Source organism: Drosophila sulfurigaster, chromosome 3, assembly GCF_023558435.1.
Source record: "Drosophila sulfurigaster albostrigata strain 15112-1811.04 chromosome 3, ASM2355843v2, whole genome shotgun sequence".
Classification (NCBI taxonomy): domain Eukaryota; kingdom Metazoa; phylum Arthropoda; class Insecta; order Diptera; family Drosophilidae; genus Drosophila; species Drosophila sulfurigaster.
The window spans coordinates 24,411,853-24,426,357 of record NC_084883.1 but is presented as its reverse complement, the minus strand read 5'-3'; the positions used below and the strand labels follow the sequence as shown (position 1 = coordinate 24,426,357).

General features: G+C 38.5%; 2 protein-coding genes across 2 annotated transcripts; both read left to right on the top strand.

The window, feature by feature from the left end:
• Window positions 1–3,027: 3,027 nt before the first annotated feature.
• On the top strand, window positions 3,028–4,939 carry LOC133839958 (uncharacterized). Its single transcript, XM_062271613.1, has 3 exons — window positions 3,028–3,100; window positions 3,185–3,590; window positions 3,665–4,939. Exons 1-3 carry the CDS (start codon window positions 3,028–3,030, stop codon window positions 4,824–4,826), a joined length of 1,641 nt encoding a protein of 546 aa, XP_062127597.1. The 3' UTR covers window positions 4,827–4,939.
• Window positions 4,940–9,923: 4,984 nt separating this feature from the next.
• On the top strand, window positions 9,924–14,117 carry LOC133845267 (polypeptide N-acetylgalactosaminyltransferase 1). Its single transcript, XM_062279672.1, has 4 exons — window positions 9,924–11,391; window positions 12,636–13,035; window positions 13,096–13,217; window positions 13,279–14,117. The coding sequence occupies exons 1-4, from the start codon at window positions 10,712–10,714 to the stop codon at window positions 13,901–13,903; spliced, it is 1,827 nt and encodes a 608-aa protein (XP_062135656.1). The 5' UTR covers window positions 9,924–10,711; the 3' UTR covers window positions 13,904–14,117.
• The last annotated feature ends 388 nt before the right edge of the window (window positions 14,118–14,505 follow it).

The window sequence follows — 14,505 nt, the reverse complement described above, 5'->3', positions numbered from 1 at the left end:
CTCTTGCTGCAATCCAGATCAATTTTTTATTTCGACACAATGCAGGAAATACAATAAAATTATTTATTTGTCTGAAGCAAAGCTGAGCTATTTCCGTTGTTTCTTTGAAGGCTGCTGCGACTTCAAAATACCCAATCGATGTAGTTTCAACAGAGCAATATCATCAACAAATAACCACAACTCAAACAGATTCACGTCAGATTTGACAATCTAAATAGTTCTGCAATTTTATTTATTGCTTTGATTGATTTTCTTTGATTGAAAGATTTCTTTTTGTGGTGAATTTTTACTTTAAATATCAAGTAACATGTGTGCAGTTGAAGTGGTTGTACAACAATTTGTTGCAATTAGCATTACTGCGGGGTGACACACAAAGCTCATTGCGTACCTTCATAAATATCAAGCATACGCAGCGTGCGCATCGCGTCGAGTCGCGACAATTGTCAAGCTTAGCGATGCATGGCGCAGAGCAGAGCAGAGCTGGGGCAGATGAGCTGTCTGGATGGGTGACTGACTGGCTTGCTTGCAGTGACCATGGTCAGGCAATTTGCAGCCGCCAAAAATCAATGACCGACCGGTTTTGCATAGGCATTCAGTGTCGTCGTCGTCTTCGACTTCGACTTCGACTTGTTGTTGTTGCTGTGTCGATGTAACGTAACAACTTTCGCTGAAACGTCATTCCCAACAACAACAACAGCAACAGCAACAAGAGTAACAACAATAACAATAACCAACGACAACGACAACAACGACTCAAAATGGCAAAAGGCAAAGAGATAAAGCGACGCGACGATAGCATCACCCAAAGCCAAAAACCAAAAACCAATGATGAAGCAGAAGAAATTCAGTTACCAGTTGCCAGTTGCCATTTGGCTCGTTTGTGGCTATTAACGCAGGTCTAGACCAGTTTTTTTTTTAGCAGCAACCGGAGCAGGAGCAACAACGACAAACAACGACAAACAACGACAACAACGACACGAATGTGGCTATAATCAAGAGCAACTCACATGCGAGTAGGCGAAAAATTGGGAAGAGCTTTCGAGTGGCCTCCGCTCGGCATGGCTGGAAGAGACTCATTTGTATAATTGAAAACCACTTGCAGTGCAATTAAGAGCATAGCATGAAATGTGTTTGATTTCTACACGTCGATCGCACTGCACTCGCTTTAATTGCCGGAAAATTTCGCTCGATCTCCAAGCAACAACTCCAACTACAACTCTTTGACTTCGGCTCCATCTTCAACTCGCAACTTCAAGTTGAATTCGAATTCGAATTGTTTGTTGTTGGCTGCTTCAAAATGACTTTGCAACAGACACGCTACACACACCGCACCGGAAGTTGTTAAAGCACAAATGCCATGTGAGCCAAGAGAGAAAAGCCGAAAGCCATAAGCCGAAAGCCAAAGCCAAAGCCAAAGCCAACAAGCAAATCCCCAAATGGAACAACAAACTCATGCGCCTATTAACATATCTCCTCATAGTCAAGCCAAATGGCGACAACATTCTAACTATATAAATCGCACTTGATGCATGTGTGCAACAATTACCTTAATGATGCCCCCATACACACACACACTTGATTACACCAATCTGCACAGATCTTAACTGCAAAGGGTGCTCATTAAGTCTGCTTGGTTAGCGAGAGAGTGTTTGCGAAAACCAGTTAACAGGCAAATCAACACGCTCAAGACCTTGATTAAGCTGCTTACCCTTGCACCCCAATTAGATGTTAGTTGATACTATGTCTTTAGCTTAATGCAGTTGTAATTCTTTTAGACAGTTAACGCTATGAGAACTCAGGCATAAGATAGACAACAGTGAGGAGTAAAAGTGAGTTCATACTTGACATTATTAACTTAAAAATAATTAGCTAAGCAATAGAATCCAATTTGTGGCACAATATGCTTTCAATATTTCTTGTCAAATTAAAAATCAAAATAAAAACGAATCGTTCACTACTGTCACCCACATTATATTATAATTGCAAAGCGCAGCTTGTTAAAACGGATCATTATATGAAATCAGAACCATGCGCAACATTAATTAAAATATAATAATTTATAGTATAGCTTCTTACACTGAAGTTTGCTTAAATTTTGTGTTATTTTTTAATCTGATATATTTTGACCTCGAATATATTACTATATAGATATACCAAATATGATCTTCGAAATATTTGTAGAATTTTTGAGGTATATTATTTGGTATATTTTGAGCATAATACCGCATTGTTTTGCTTTTATTTAAAATAAGTAGCTGGTTTTTCACTTCTGTATTTCTTACATGCTTTTAAATTAACAATGTGTTATTATCATTTTGTAAAAATTAAATATAATTACAATAAAAATTATTTAATTTTGAATACTTTAAATAAGTATAATTATATTAAAACGTTGTACATATTTCAAATTTGTATTATTTATTAAATGACGCTAACAAACCGACTCTTTATTATAATACATGTAAGAAAAATAAATTTTATTATTGAGCGTGTTTTATATAACAAAGAGAAGAAGAATAACTAATTTTGCTTGTTCTACTTAAAGAGATTAATTTCCAGAATATCCATTTTAGTGGAAATGAATTTATTAAAAGAATATGCATATTCTCCTATAATCTTTTCTTTTTTATATTAGTAAAGTAAATTATACATGTAGCGCATTTATTGTGTGGAAGAGTTTACATCTAAGCAATCATTAAAACTTTGTCATACTTTTTAGTTCATACAATTATAGAAAACAAATTTCATTTTGCCCCTACAAATTCATATTTTCATTGAACTACGCTAAGTAAATGTTTTCATTCCACTGTGGCAAGTACAGTGGACCACCTCGGTGATAGTTAATGACTAGGACATGTTGAAAATAACTCACCTTGTGCGTAATTGTCCAGTTAGGCATGTTAACATGTGTGCATGGCGATGCAAAACATGCAAGTTGCATGCCACAGGGCGGCAACCAACAGCCAAAAGCCTGCCACTTTGCCAGAACTAAACACAGTAGCGTGATGGCCACAGGGAAGAAGCAACATGCACTTTTCCACAAGCGTGCTCGTCATTGTCTTCGGCATCAGCCTCGCCCTCGCCCTCGCCCTGGAGTTTAGTGAGTTGCCGCAGCAGCAGGAGTTGCTGTTGCAGCGGCAACAACGCCAGCAACTGCTGCAATTGTTGCTGAGAATACGCTCAGAGCGGCATTATGATACGATATTGCTCTACGGACGTGCACCGTGTGTGTTCCACACGGTGTTGCCACTGTTGCAGTTGCCCACAGTGCTGCTCTCGCGAGGCAGCAGCCACAAAGACTGGGAATTCAGCACCGAACTGTTGCTGCTCTGCTGTGGCACCAATGCCGAGCAGGAACAAAATTCACGCACCTCGTGGAAGCTTCAATCGGCAAGACGTTTAATCTATGTGGAGACGCGGCTGCACCCACAAAGACTCTGCGAGGATTTCTTCGAGCGGGAGCTGTACAATGTGGCACTCTTGGATGCAGAGTGTGCCACCTCGGGCAGCTTTTACAGTTGCCGAAGCTTCCAGAAGCCGAGCTATGCACAATTGCAGATTTTGGATGCACTTCCAATTTACGTGGAACAGTTTCGGGATATGCAAGGCGCAATACTGCGCAGCGAGGCGGATCAGTTGGCGCCACGTTCGATGCTCTATCGTGATGCGAAAAGTGGCAAGATACGCATGATTGGCTACGTGGCAACACATTCGTGGAGCGTGTGAATGCCACGCTGCAGCTGCGCGACGATTACGAATTTGGCAAGATCACCTACTACGGCGACATTGAGAAGTTGACACAACAGAATCTCCTCGATGTGGCTGCCACATTGGGCAGCACCATGACCGCCGACAATTGGGAATACATCAGTTATCCCTACATCATCACCTCGTATTGTGTCATGGTCCCAGTCCCTGCAGCGTTGCCCTACAAATCGATCTATACCGTTGTGGTTGAGCCTCTGGTGTTGGGCATTCTGGTGCTGCTCTTCTTCATCTTCTCGCTGCTGCTCGTTTATAGTCAACGCTTGACCTGGCGACCCTTCAGCTTGGCCAGCGTGCTCCTCAACGATCGCAGTCTGCGTGGCTTGTTGGGTCAATCATTTCCCTGGCCTGAGCATGCCACGCGTCATGTGAAGGCCATCTGCTGCCTCATGTGCTTCTCCAGCATCATGACCACCACCATGTATCAGGCTTATCTGCAGTCCCTGTTCACACATCCTCCGCCAGAGGCGTCCATTCGCAGCCTCCAAGAGGTGCCTTACTCCCGCTATAAAGTTGCCATTGAGCGACGTGAGGCAACGAATCTGCTCAAGAGTCGCAATCTAACGATTAATGATACCAAAAGTGGTTACATTCTCGACGATTGGAATGAGTTTGTCCACATGCGCGACACTTTCAATGCCAGCTTCATTTACCCCGTCACCGAATTGCGATGGAAAACTTATGCCGAGCAGCAGCGTCTCTTTGCCCGTCCAGCCTTCTACTATTCGGATGACATTTGCCTGCATCGCATGGTCATGTTGTCATTTCCGATGCGTCGCTCGTTGCCCTATCGCGAACGCTTCGAGGAGCACATGCTGCACATGCAGGACTTTGGCATGTTGGAGTCCTGGATGGATCACAGTTTCTTCGACATGGTCGCGTTGGGTCTCACGCCTCTGAAGGACTTCAGTGAGCCTGTCATAGATGAGGATATTCTATATCTGCGAGATCTCACCTGGGTGTGGCTCTTCTATGCCACCGGGCATGTGCTTGCAACCGTCTTGTTTGCCGTCGAGTGTTACAGGGGCAGAGAGCGAGGCACCGCGACCCCAATGACATAACTTTTTAAGTATTTTACTCTGTTTTGTACTCTGCACTTTTATTGTGCAGAGAGAGTATATTAGAATTGTGATGCGGTTGGTAACAAACAAAACAGAGATTTTAACCAACACTTTATCAGAAGAGCGACGACAGATTAGGAGATGATTTAGCTAACATTTTAACTACTCACTAAACATAACATATTTCTAATATATATTCTCTCATTTATTCCTCAATTTTGTATTTAAAAAATGCTCTACTCTAATATTTCAAGAATAGCCATTTTAATAAAAACATAATATACTTATCCCGAGTTTATTCTACAAAAAAAAAATGCTGTACACCAATATTTAAATAATAATAATTATAATAAAAGCATAATATACAATTTAGAGAGTGATTTTATTTTATATTTTTATTCTAAGTTCATAATAAAGTTCATAAATTATTTCCTCAATTTAAAAATTTGTATTTTTATTTAATTTTAAATTAAATTTTATTTATTATTATTTTTAAAGTTATTAATATCAATAAAAGCAAATATAGTGAACCCGAAATTAATATAGAGCTTATATTTATATATTACATTATTTTCTATTTATAATATTAGTTTATTTATTTCTTAATTACTCCCTTTTGTTTTGATATAAAACACTTTTGTTTATATTCATATTTAAAAAGAAGTAAAGTTAATTAATTCAAATTTTAGTTTATCCACTATTATATACTGATTCTTTGCATATATTTTTATTGGTTAATTTGTTCTATTAATATTCCTTTTTGCTTAAAAATTTATATTCAATTTTAATTTTAAAAATGTTAATGTTAATAGTAGCTGAATTTACTTAACTCAAATTTTATATAGCGCCTAATTTTTTACATAATTTTTATCTTTTAAATGGTTTATTTTGTTCTAAATTACTTTTAAAAAAATAAAATTATAATTTTTTCATGCTATTGTTTAAAAAATAATAATATTGATGAAATTTTATAAATATAATAATATTTATTTTTATGTATAGCTTATTTTTATATACCGTAATTAAAAAATTCGGCTTTTCTTATTCTACAATAAGATTAATAAATAATAATAATACAATAATAATTAATAATAATTCATAAATTCAACGCCTAATAAAGTTGAAGCATTCATTATATTTTTAACTTCGGTTAGGGGTATTTGAATAACGTATCATAAGCTGGCTGTTATTTGTTTTATAATCTAAACCGAACGCTGAACTTTTGACTCCATTAGCATTGTGGGACCTACGCCTCCACCTAATAAATGCGGATATGTATAACCACGCATTTCTTTTTTTTTCTTCGTTTTTATTTCTTACTATATTTCTATTTTGGTTACTGCTTCCATTTTCATTCAAATGAAATCATAAAAAAAAACGGCAAATGTTGCGAACGTCCGCACAAAGATTTGTCATTTAGTTATTTAATTTGTCTATTTTTCGAGGGTTTTTTTCTTTTCTGTTTTTTGAGTTTGATTATGATCAATGGAAGATATTGATTTCGATGCGGTTTTAAATGGCACTCAATGTTATCGGTGAATCAATTTGCGAGTGTGGATTGAGAAAACCCAAATGGAAATGTTGTGCATTCGCATACCACACGATGACAGCACCAACGCATTTGCGGGTATCAATCCGGATAGTCCGAATCGAGAGGGACCGAGAGTGTTAACCAAGCGTATCGGCGAATTCGATGACATGCCACATGATTGTCAGATTGTCGAGACTAGATGATTGTATTGATTATTGTTGTCTTGGGTGTTGCATCAAATCTGCCCATAAATGCCGAACAATGCGGGTGTTTGTGACGATTATGCAAAACGCAAAAGTAGAGACAAAAAAAAAGGGAAAAATGAATACAAAAAAATACCTGAACTGGCCGAACAACTTGCAATATTACAGATAAATAAATTCAAAACTCAGCTGTAGCATATCATCAATGCTTTAACCACATCATTTATTTTAATCATAATTTTTAGTGACGGCATTTTGGCGCCACTTCTTTGACGCGTGCTGACTGCCTGGCTGTCTGTCCGTCTGTCTGTCCGTCCAACTATTTGGCTTATTGAATAACCTTTGCGACGACCTTCAGATCGGATCAGTTCGTGCATCGTATTAGCGCAGTGGGTGATGTTGATACAGATATTGCTCGACACACAATGGCAATCAATTGATTGTCTGTTTGTCTGTCTGCTGAGGAGGATCTCATAAAACCGCTTTCCATTTTATTTAGTTTTTTTTAACAATCCATCTGCAGTTAAATCTATCTAAATTAAGTAAAACTTGTGCAATTATCTACCAAGTAACATCTCGTGGCCATAAACTTTTAATTTTGCAATGCAACAAAAAAACTTGTGTGCATTTCAACACTATTTCAAACTGCTAAAATAGATTGTTAATTTGCAGAAAATACCTGTTCTTTTAGTTCGGTTTAAAAACCAGTTGCAAGCGGAGGCCGCTTAACCTTTACTTGACAAATTATGTAAAGTTCTGCAACTAAATTATATTTTACAAATGTGTAGAGAAGGGTAAAATACATTTTGTAAAGTTTATTCCCATGTCTTCTTTTGGCCAATTCCAGCAATTGGCCATGGGAATGCTCACAGCTCCTTTTGTAAGTCCGAAATCCATTTAGTTATAGTTGCTCAACCTTTTGACAGTTTGCAGAGCAAACTCATCACAACAGATTGCAGATGGCTTTCGTCGCACACAGAAAGCCGTGACGAAACAACGACAGAAATAATAAAAGAGCAAAGTAAATAAATGTAAACTGTGGTAACAATTTTTCAATTGCAAACGCTTTTCAAATTCTATTATTAACTTTTGTCTTCCATTTGCTTGATAGATGATGATGAAGATGGTCGAGGATGATTATCCGAGAGCATTGCGCATGCCGAGCAGCTTATCTTTGTAGACCAAAAAAAAACCAAACCAGAGCAAACCTGAGAAGAAGACTCAGACCCGGAGACTCAGGGTCATTTAGATTAAATAGGTTTTGCGGCTTATATCATTATGGTCAACTCTTGAACAATACCCTAAGCTGTTGTTATTGTTATAGTTATTGTTAGTGTTATTGTTTGTGCGTATTAATGAGGCCTCGCTCGAAGAGTCAATAATAGATAGATACACACACATACACACAATGAGCAGTCAATATAATCGTATTTATTTTTTAATTTACCAATCAAACACGGACTGACTTTTATGTTGTAATTAAAGAAGCAACTACAACCTACTTAAATGATGCCTTGAGATGATGATTATTGGTAGCAACTTTTTGGTGTTTGATTTTTATTTTTTAATTTTTATTTCCATTTTTTTGTTGTTGTTATTTTCGTAGTTTTGTGTTGCGCCGCACCTCATAAAACATTACAAATTCGACCTTAAACCAATTAATAAAAATGTGCTAAAAATGCATTTACTAAATGGGAAGGTGTTAATTTTTTAACATTTGCCTTATTAAAATCAAGAGCTTAATTTAATTCAATGTCATCCGTACTCAGCGTCTTACATTTCAAGCCATTAGCCGCGAAATGCCTGCCACAGCGAGAGGCAGAGATAATGAAATGAAAAGAGATGAAAAACTTTGGCAAACGGTGTGTGACTAACAAAGTAATTTATTTCCTTCCTAGTTTTTGTCGCTTGTAGCCATTAAAGAGCGTTAGCTGAAGATCTGCAAATAAGCCACTTGCACCTTGCGGCGTCTCCGCGCTGGTTTCTTTTCTCATTTTCGCGGTTTGTCGCTCGTTTCCCACAATGCCACAAATGCTCCAAACTCCACCAATTACCCGCGATGGGGAGCACTTTGAACTCTTTTATGCCGCTTACCCTGCGGCGTCTCCCGCAGCGACACGCTTGCGTATACGTAACGTATTAATTATGGGGATAGCAGCACCAGCAACAACAACAACAACAAGATGAACCTCAACAATAACAACAAATTTGCAAATAGTAAATGAAATACCTATGCTAATTAGCGAAATTAATCACAAAGGCAATGGGGGCAAATATAGGATAAATGAGTTAACCTTATTTCGGCTCTTAAAATGGATGAAAGTCATAAATTATAATAATATTTCAATTAGTAGTAAATAAGCAACTGAAACAATAAAAACAATAGTAACAAAATGAATATTAACAGCAACAAGGTGTCATCGCATGTCAAACCCTACGAAAGTAGAGACAACAACTCAACCAATGCATTTTTAATTGGAATTTCATTTTGTTTTCATTTTAACAACAAGCTAGCATGCAATTTGTGCATTAAATGACAACAAAAGTGTCAAGTGTGACAGTTTGAAGTTGAATGCCACAATGGACGGATGGATGGGAGCACATTCATTCAGTAGTTGCCTTTCGTTTTCAGCCTCATTTTCAAGCAGCTCTTGAATGCACTTCTGCTCTCCAATTATTATCATATAAATCATAACAAATGTAAACTGGCCCACGTATGCTAACAATAAGCTGCTTATAAATAAATCTGTAATAAAATGCCATAGCAAGCACACATATAAATAATTAAAGAATATTTTTCGTTTTGTTATTTTTAAATTTTACCGCCCTGTAGCAGTTTACAACACTGTTAAAGCGCAACACATACCCCTAATGTTGCCAGACTGCTGCACAAATACAAATCAACATAACATTTCCATAATATATTTTTAAATGTAGTTGATATATAAATGTAATTACTTGATCTTCTAGTCAGCATTTTATTACAAAAATTGTTTTTGGTTTTTTTGCAAAACGTAAAAATATATAGCTTTTTCAAAAGACGCGCCTGTTTATGTGTCTTTACAAATATACCAAATGAAGTGTAACCAGGTATTCTGTATTTGGTATATTCAAGATATTTTGCTTGCGGTCTCACGGCGACACAGGTGTGAAATAAAGCAGCTTTTATAAATAAAGCTCTTGTGTTTACGAAAAAGGTGGAAGTTTCTAATATTTTATTATTGATCAATTAAAATTGATAATAATGCATTTAATTTAGTTATATACAAGAAAGCTTCGATGCTGGCCAAACAAAATCGATGATTAAGAATTACAAAAACATCGGGGCATCGATAGCGCCATCGATGTTTCTCCACCTCTAGTCTGTTAGTGTTTTTATTTTTGCAAAACCATATTTGAAGTGAATTAAAAAGTCGCCACGATAAGTCAATAATAACACTATTAAAAATATTGCGGGTAAAAAAGTGACGTGATAAAAAAACAAATAAATCTATTTGCACAGCGATGCGGAACGAAAACCCAGTCGAAAAGTTTGGTCTAAGCAACAATAGAAGAAGAAGCAACAGTTAAGCCAACATATTTATACATACACTCAAATACAAACACATATACCTGCTTCGTGTATGAGTATGCGGGCAGAGGTGTGAGCAATGGGCGGTGCAGAGTGGCAGAGCGGCAGAGCAGCAGCAGAAGCAAGAAAGAGCGACTGACTGCGAGCGCGACTAGAATTAACGTTTAGTCTAGTTTAAGCCACAAGCACAAAACGCTGCGCCGTAGCGAGCAGCAGTGAGTGAAGTAAGCAGTAAACAGTGTTGAATGCGCCTGCCTGCCTATAAGAAAATAATCAAAAATAAACTGGAAATTAAAATATTTGTGTTTGCATAGCATTGAACATCTGTGTTGTGTGTATGTAAATATAATAATACGGAGTATTTGTATACATATTGACGGACATATATACATTTATATATGTATATGCATACATATTTAATTTTGCCAACCGCTTCATGACAAACCACAACTTTAGCAGCAACAGTCAACGGGCCACGTCCACGCTGCAACGTTGTAATTGAAAGTGAGCAGCGGCTATAGTCAAGTGCTACCTCAACAAAACCCCCCCACCACACACACACACATACACACATAGAAATATGCTGCCTCGGTTTCGTTCCTTCTATGGCAAAGTCATTATATTCATACTCGTGGCGCTGTGCTTCTTGCTATACCTGAAGGTGCAGCCAGCCACTGAAGATTACCTCTTGCCACCTGGCAGGCACCAAGCCGCCCGCCCCGCAGTCTACAGGTCCCACGAAAGGGAAAGGCAATCCACTCATGACAAATACTTCGATGATGCAGAGAACGAGATCCGAGTGGCCACGCAATCGCCGTATGAGCACAGCATCCAACTCGATCTGCAGAAACAGCACCTGGGATTGGGTGACGAAGGTGCCGCTGTGCATTTGAAGGGTGCGGCGAAGACGCGTGGCGAGAAGATCTACAAGAAGATCGCGTTGAACGAAGAGTTGAGCGAACAATTGTCCTACAATCGCACTGTGGGCGATCACCGCAATCCTCTGTGCCTGCATCAGCAATACGATGATCCCAGCACCTTGCCCACGGCCAGTGTGGTCATCATCTTCTACAACGAACCCTACTCGGTCCTCGTGCGCACCGTGCACAGCACGCTGAACACTTGTAACCATCAGGCGCTCAAGGAGATCATTCTGGTAGATGATGGCAGCGATAATGCCGAACTGGGTGGCAAACTGGATCACTATGTGAGAACGCGGATCCACAATGGCAAGGTGACCATATTGCGCCTGAAGAATCGGTAAGTCTTCTGAAATGAACAGGGAAATCAATGCTCAACGCATTCTCGAGTCTCAATTTGAGCGATGGCACACTTTACAAATTTGCTGGCTAGGAAAAGTTCCATTCAGCTAATCGAATGCACATTCAACTCGCGCGCTCGCTCGCTCGCTGTAAAATTAACACAAACCGCACGTCCGTCTGGCTATCATTTTGTTCGCCTTCATTTGAATAACTCGTTTGTGGCACAGACTCACAATTGGACATAGAGATAGAGGGTGACGGCGGGGAGATCGGACGAGCGGACGAACGAACCGTCTTGGAGCTTCTTCTTCACAGCTTAAAGTTGAAGAACTGAAAAACGTTCAAAAATTCAAAAGTCAATCAAAACGTTGCAACAACGCAACTTAGAAATACCCTCTAACTGTAGTTCTACAGTTTTTGTTTTATTTATTTTGATGGGATGCCTAGTAATCAAATTCGCATATATCAATTTAAATTTCAATAGAAGGGACGGAAAAATCTAATTTAAATAAATTAGAGTTAAAAAAAATAAGAAAAATATTAAAAATATGGAAATTGTTTGCTATTCTTTTTTTTATAAAATCGTAACGTTATTTTTTTTTTTTGGTTATTTTAAATATTACAGTTTTTTAAATTTAACTTTGAATATAAAAGATCGATCATCTTTAAATAAATGGTCTATTTCAAATTAAAATTTCTATTGAACAAATTTTTATAAAATCATTTGACCCATTTTACTTAAAGTAATATATTTTGTTATATTTGGGATTCAATTTTTCAATTTTTACAAGATCTACTACAATCCCCCCAAACAAATAGTAGAATATTTGTTTCAAATTTAAAATTAGTCGCTTTAACCAGCTAAAACTGGATTACGAAGCGACGCTAAATTGTAACAGTATTTTTCATGCAATAGAACCAGAAATTTTAGCATCTCTAATTAGGATTATTACAATACTAATGACTGCAACTAAAATCATTTGGCTTTCCAATCGAAATACCCGTCCAGATGTATTTCCAACGTTAGGGCATGAACTGAAACCGTAAAACCTGTTCGTCAACTTACGATTATGCTTTTGACTTTTATTTTGTATCTTTCGGATCTTTTGCCGTGCACTATTCGCTTAGCGCGTTTGTTCGCTGACCCAATAATATTGTTTTTGTTGTTGTCGCTACCACCAGTTCCAAAAATACTCAATTTTACTAAATGAAAGTTTGAATTTGTTGACGTTCTATCCACAGCTTGGGTCTGATACGTGCCCGTTTGGCTGGCGCTCGCATTGCCACCGGCGATGTGCTCATCTTCCTCGATGCCCATTGCGAGGCAAATGTGGGCTGGTGTGAGCCGCTGCTGCAGCGGATCAAGGAGTCGCGCACCAGCGTCTTGGTGCCCATCATCGATGTCATCGATGCGAATGACTTTCAGTACAGCACCAATGGATACAAGTCATTCCAAGTGGGTGGCTTCCAGTGGAATGGTCACTTTGATTGGGTGAATCTGCCGGATCGCGAGAAGAAGCGTCAGAGCCGGGAGTGCAAGCATCCGCGCGAAATTTGTCCAGCCTACAGTCCCACAATGGCTGGCGGCTTGTTTGCCATGGATCGTCGATACTTCTGGGAGGTTGGCAGCTATGATGAGCAGGTAATTACGATTTATTATATTACTTTAAACTGTTACTCACGCGACATTTGAAATCCACAGATGGATGGCTGGGGCGGTGAGAACTTGGAGATGTCCTTCAGAATCTGGCAATGTGGCGGCACCATCGAGACCATTCCCTGCTCTCGAGTCGGCCACATCTTCCGTGACTTCCATCCCTACAAGTAAATACATCGATCATTTTCTTTTCACACAGTATTTTCACTTTTTTAATTTGCTCTGCAGATTTCCCAACGATCGTGACACACACGGCATCAACACTGCTCGCATGGCTCTCGTGTGGATGGATGAATACATCAACATATTCTTCCTCAATCGGCCAGATCTCAAGTTCCATCCAGACATTGGCGATGTGACGCATCGAGTAATGCTGCGCAAGAAACTTCGCTGCAAGAACTTCGACTGGTACCTGAAGAACATCTATCCGGAGAAGTTTGTGCCCAACAAGAACGTCATAGCCTGGGGCAAAGTGAAATCGGTGAATGCCAATCTGTGTCTCGACGATTTACTCCAGAACAACGAGAAGCCCTTCAATCTGGGCTTGTATCCCTGTGGCAAAGTGTTGCAAAAGTCTCAGCTCTTCTCGTTCACCGAAAAGCAAGTGCTACGCAATGAACTCAGTTGTGCCACAGTGCAACATAGCACAACGCCACCGCATCGTGTGGTGATGGTGCCGTGCCTGGAGAACGACGACTACAACGAGCAATGGAGATACCAAAATCATCAGCTGGTGCACACCAACACGGGCATGTGCCTTGATTACAGCGGTCAAAAGAGCATGGACGATGCCCAAGTGGCGCCATGCAGCCTTTCCAGTGACACGCAGCGTTGGGCCATCGAACATGACTGAGCGGACGAGGTGGCAAACGCCAGCGGACCAATTGCCAATTGCAACCGAGAGAAACTGACTAAGCGATGTAAAGCGCAACGTTTACAAACTAAACACAGACTCGAATTAACGCAACAACAAAAAAATAACTAAAACTAAAAACGAACGTGTAAATACCAATAAAAATCAATGCTAGAAATATATCTATATATTTTCTATATGATATACATAAAAATATATATATATATATATATACTATATATAGCATTTGTAAGTTGTAGTTAGCGAATATCAAAAATCAACACAAATCAAAATGAAAAGTCAAATACTATGCTATTAAAAATCGTAATAATTTATGTGTTGTGAATTGTGAATTATATGAATAACAAGAAATGATGGAATGTAGAACAAGTTTATTTATAATCGGTTCATGTGCATATTATTCCTATGTAAAAGAATGCTTGATTGATAATTGTAATTATAGTTGCTATGTGATCATTAAATGGAATACCACTTGCATTCCAATGCAGTCGAACTAAATACTTGAAAAGTCTCAAATATGAATAATTATAATCAAAACTAATATCATAAATGCAATGCGTGGACACGACACGACGTTGTAA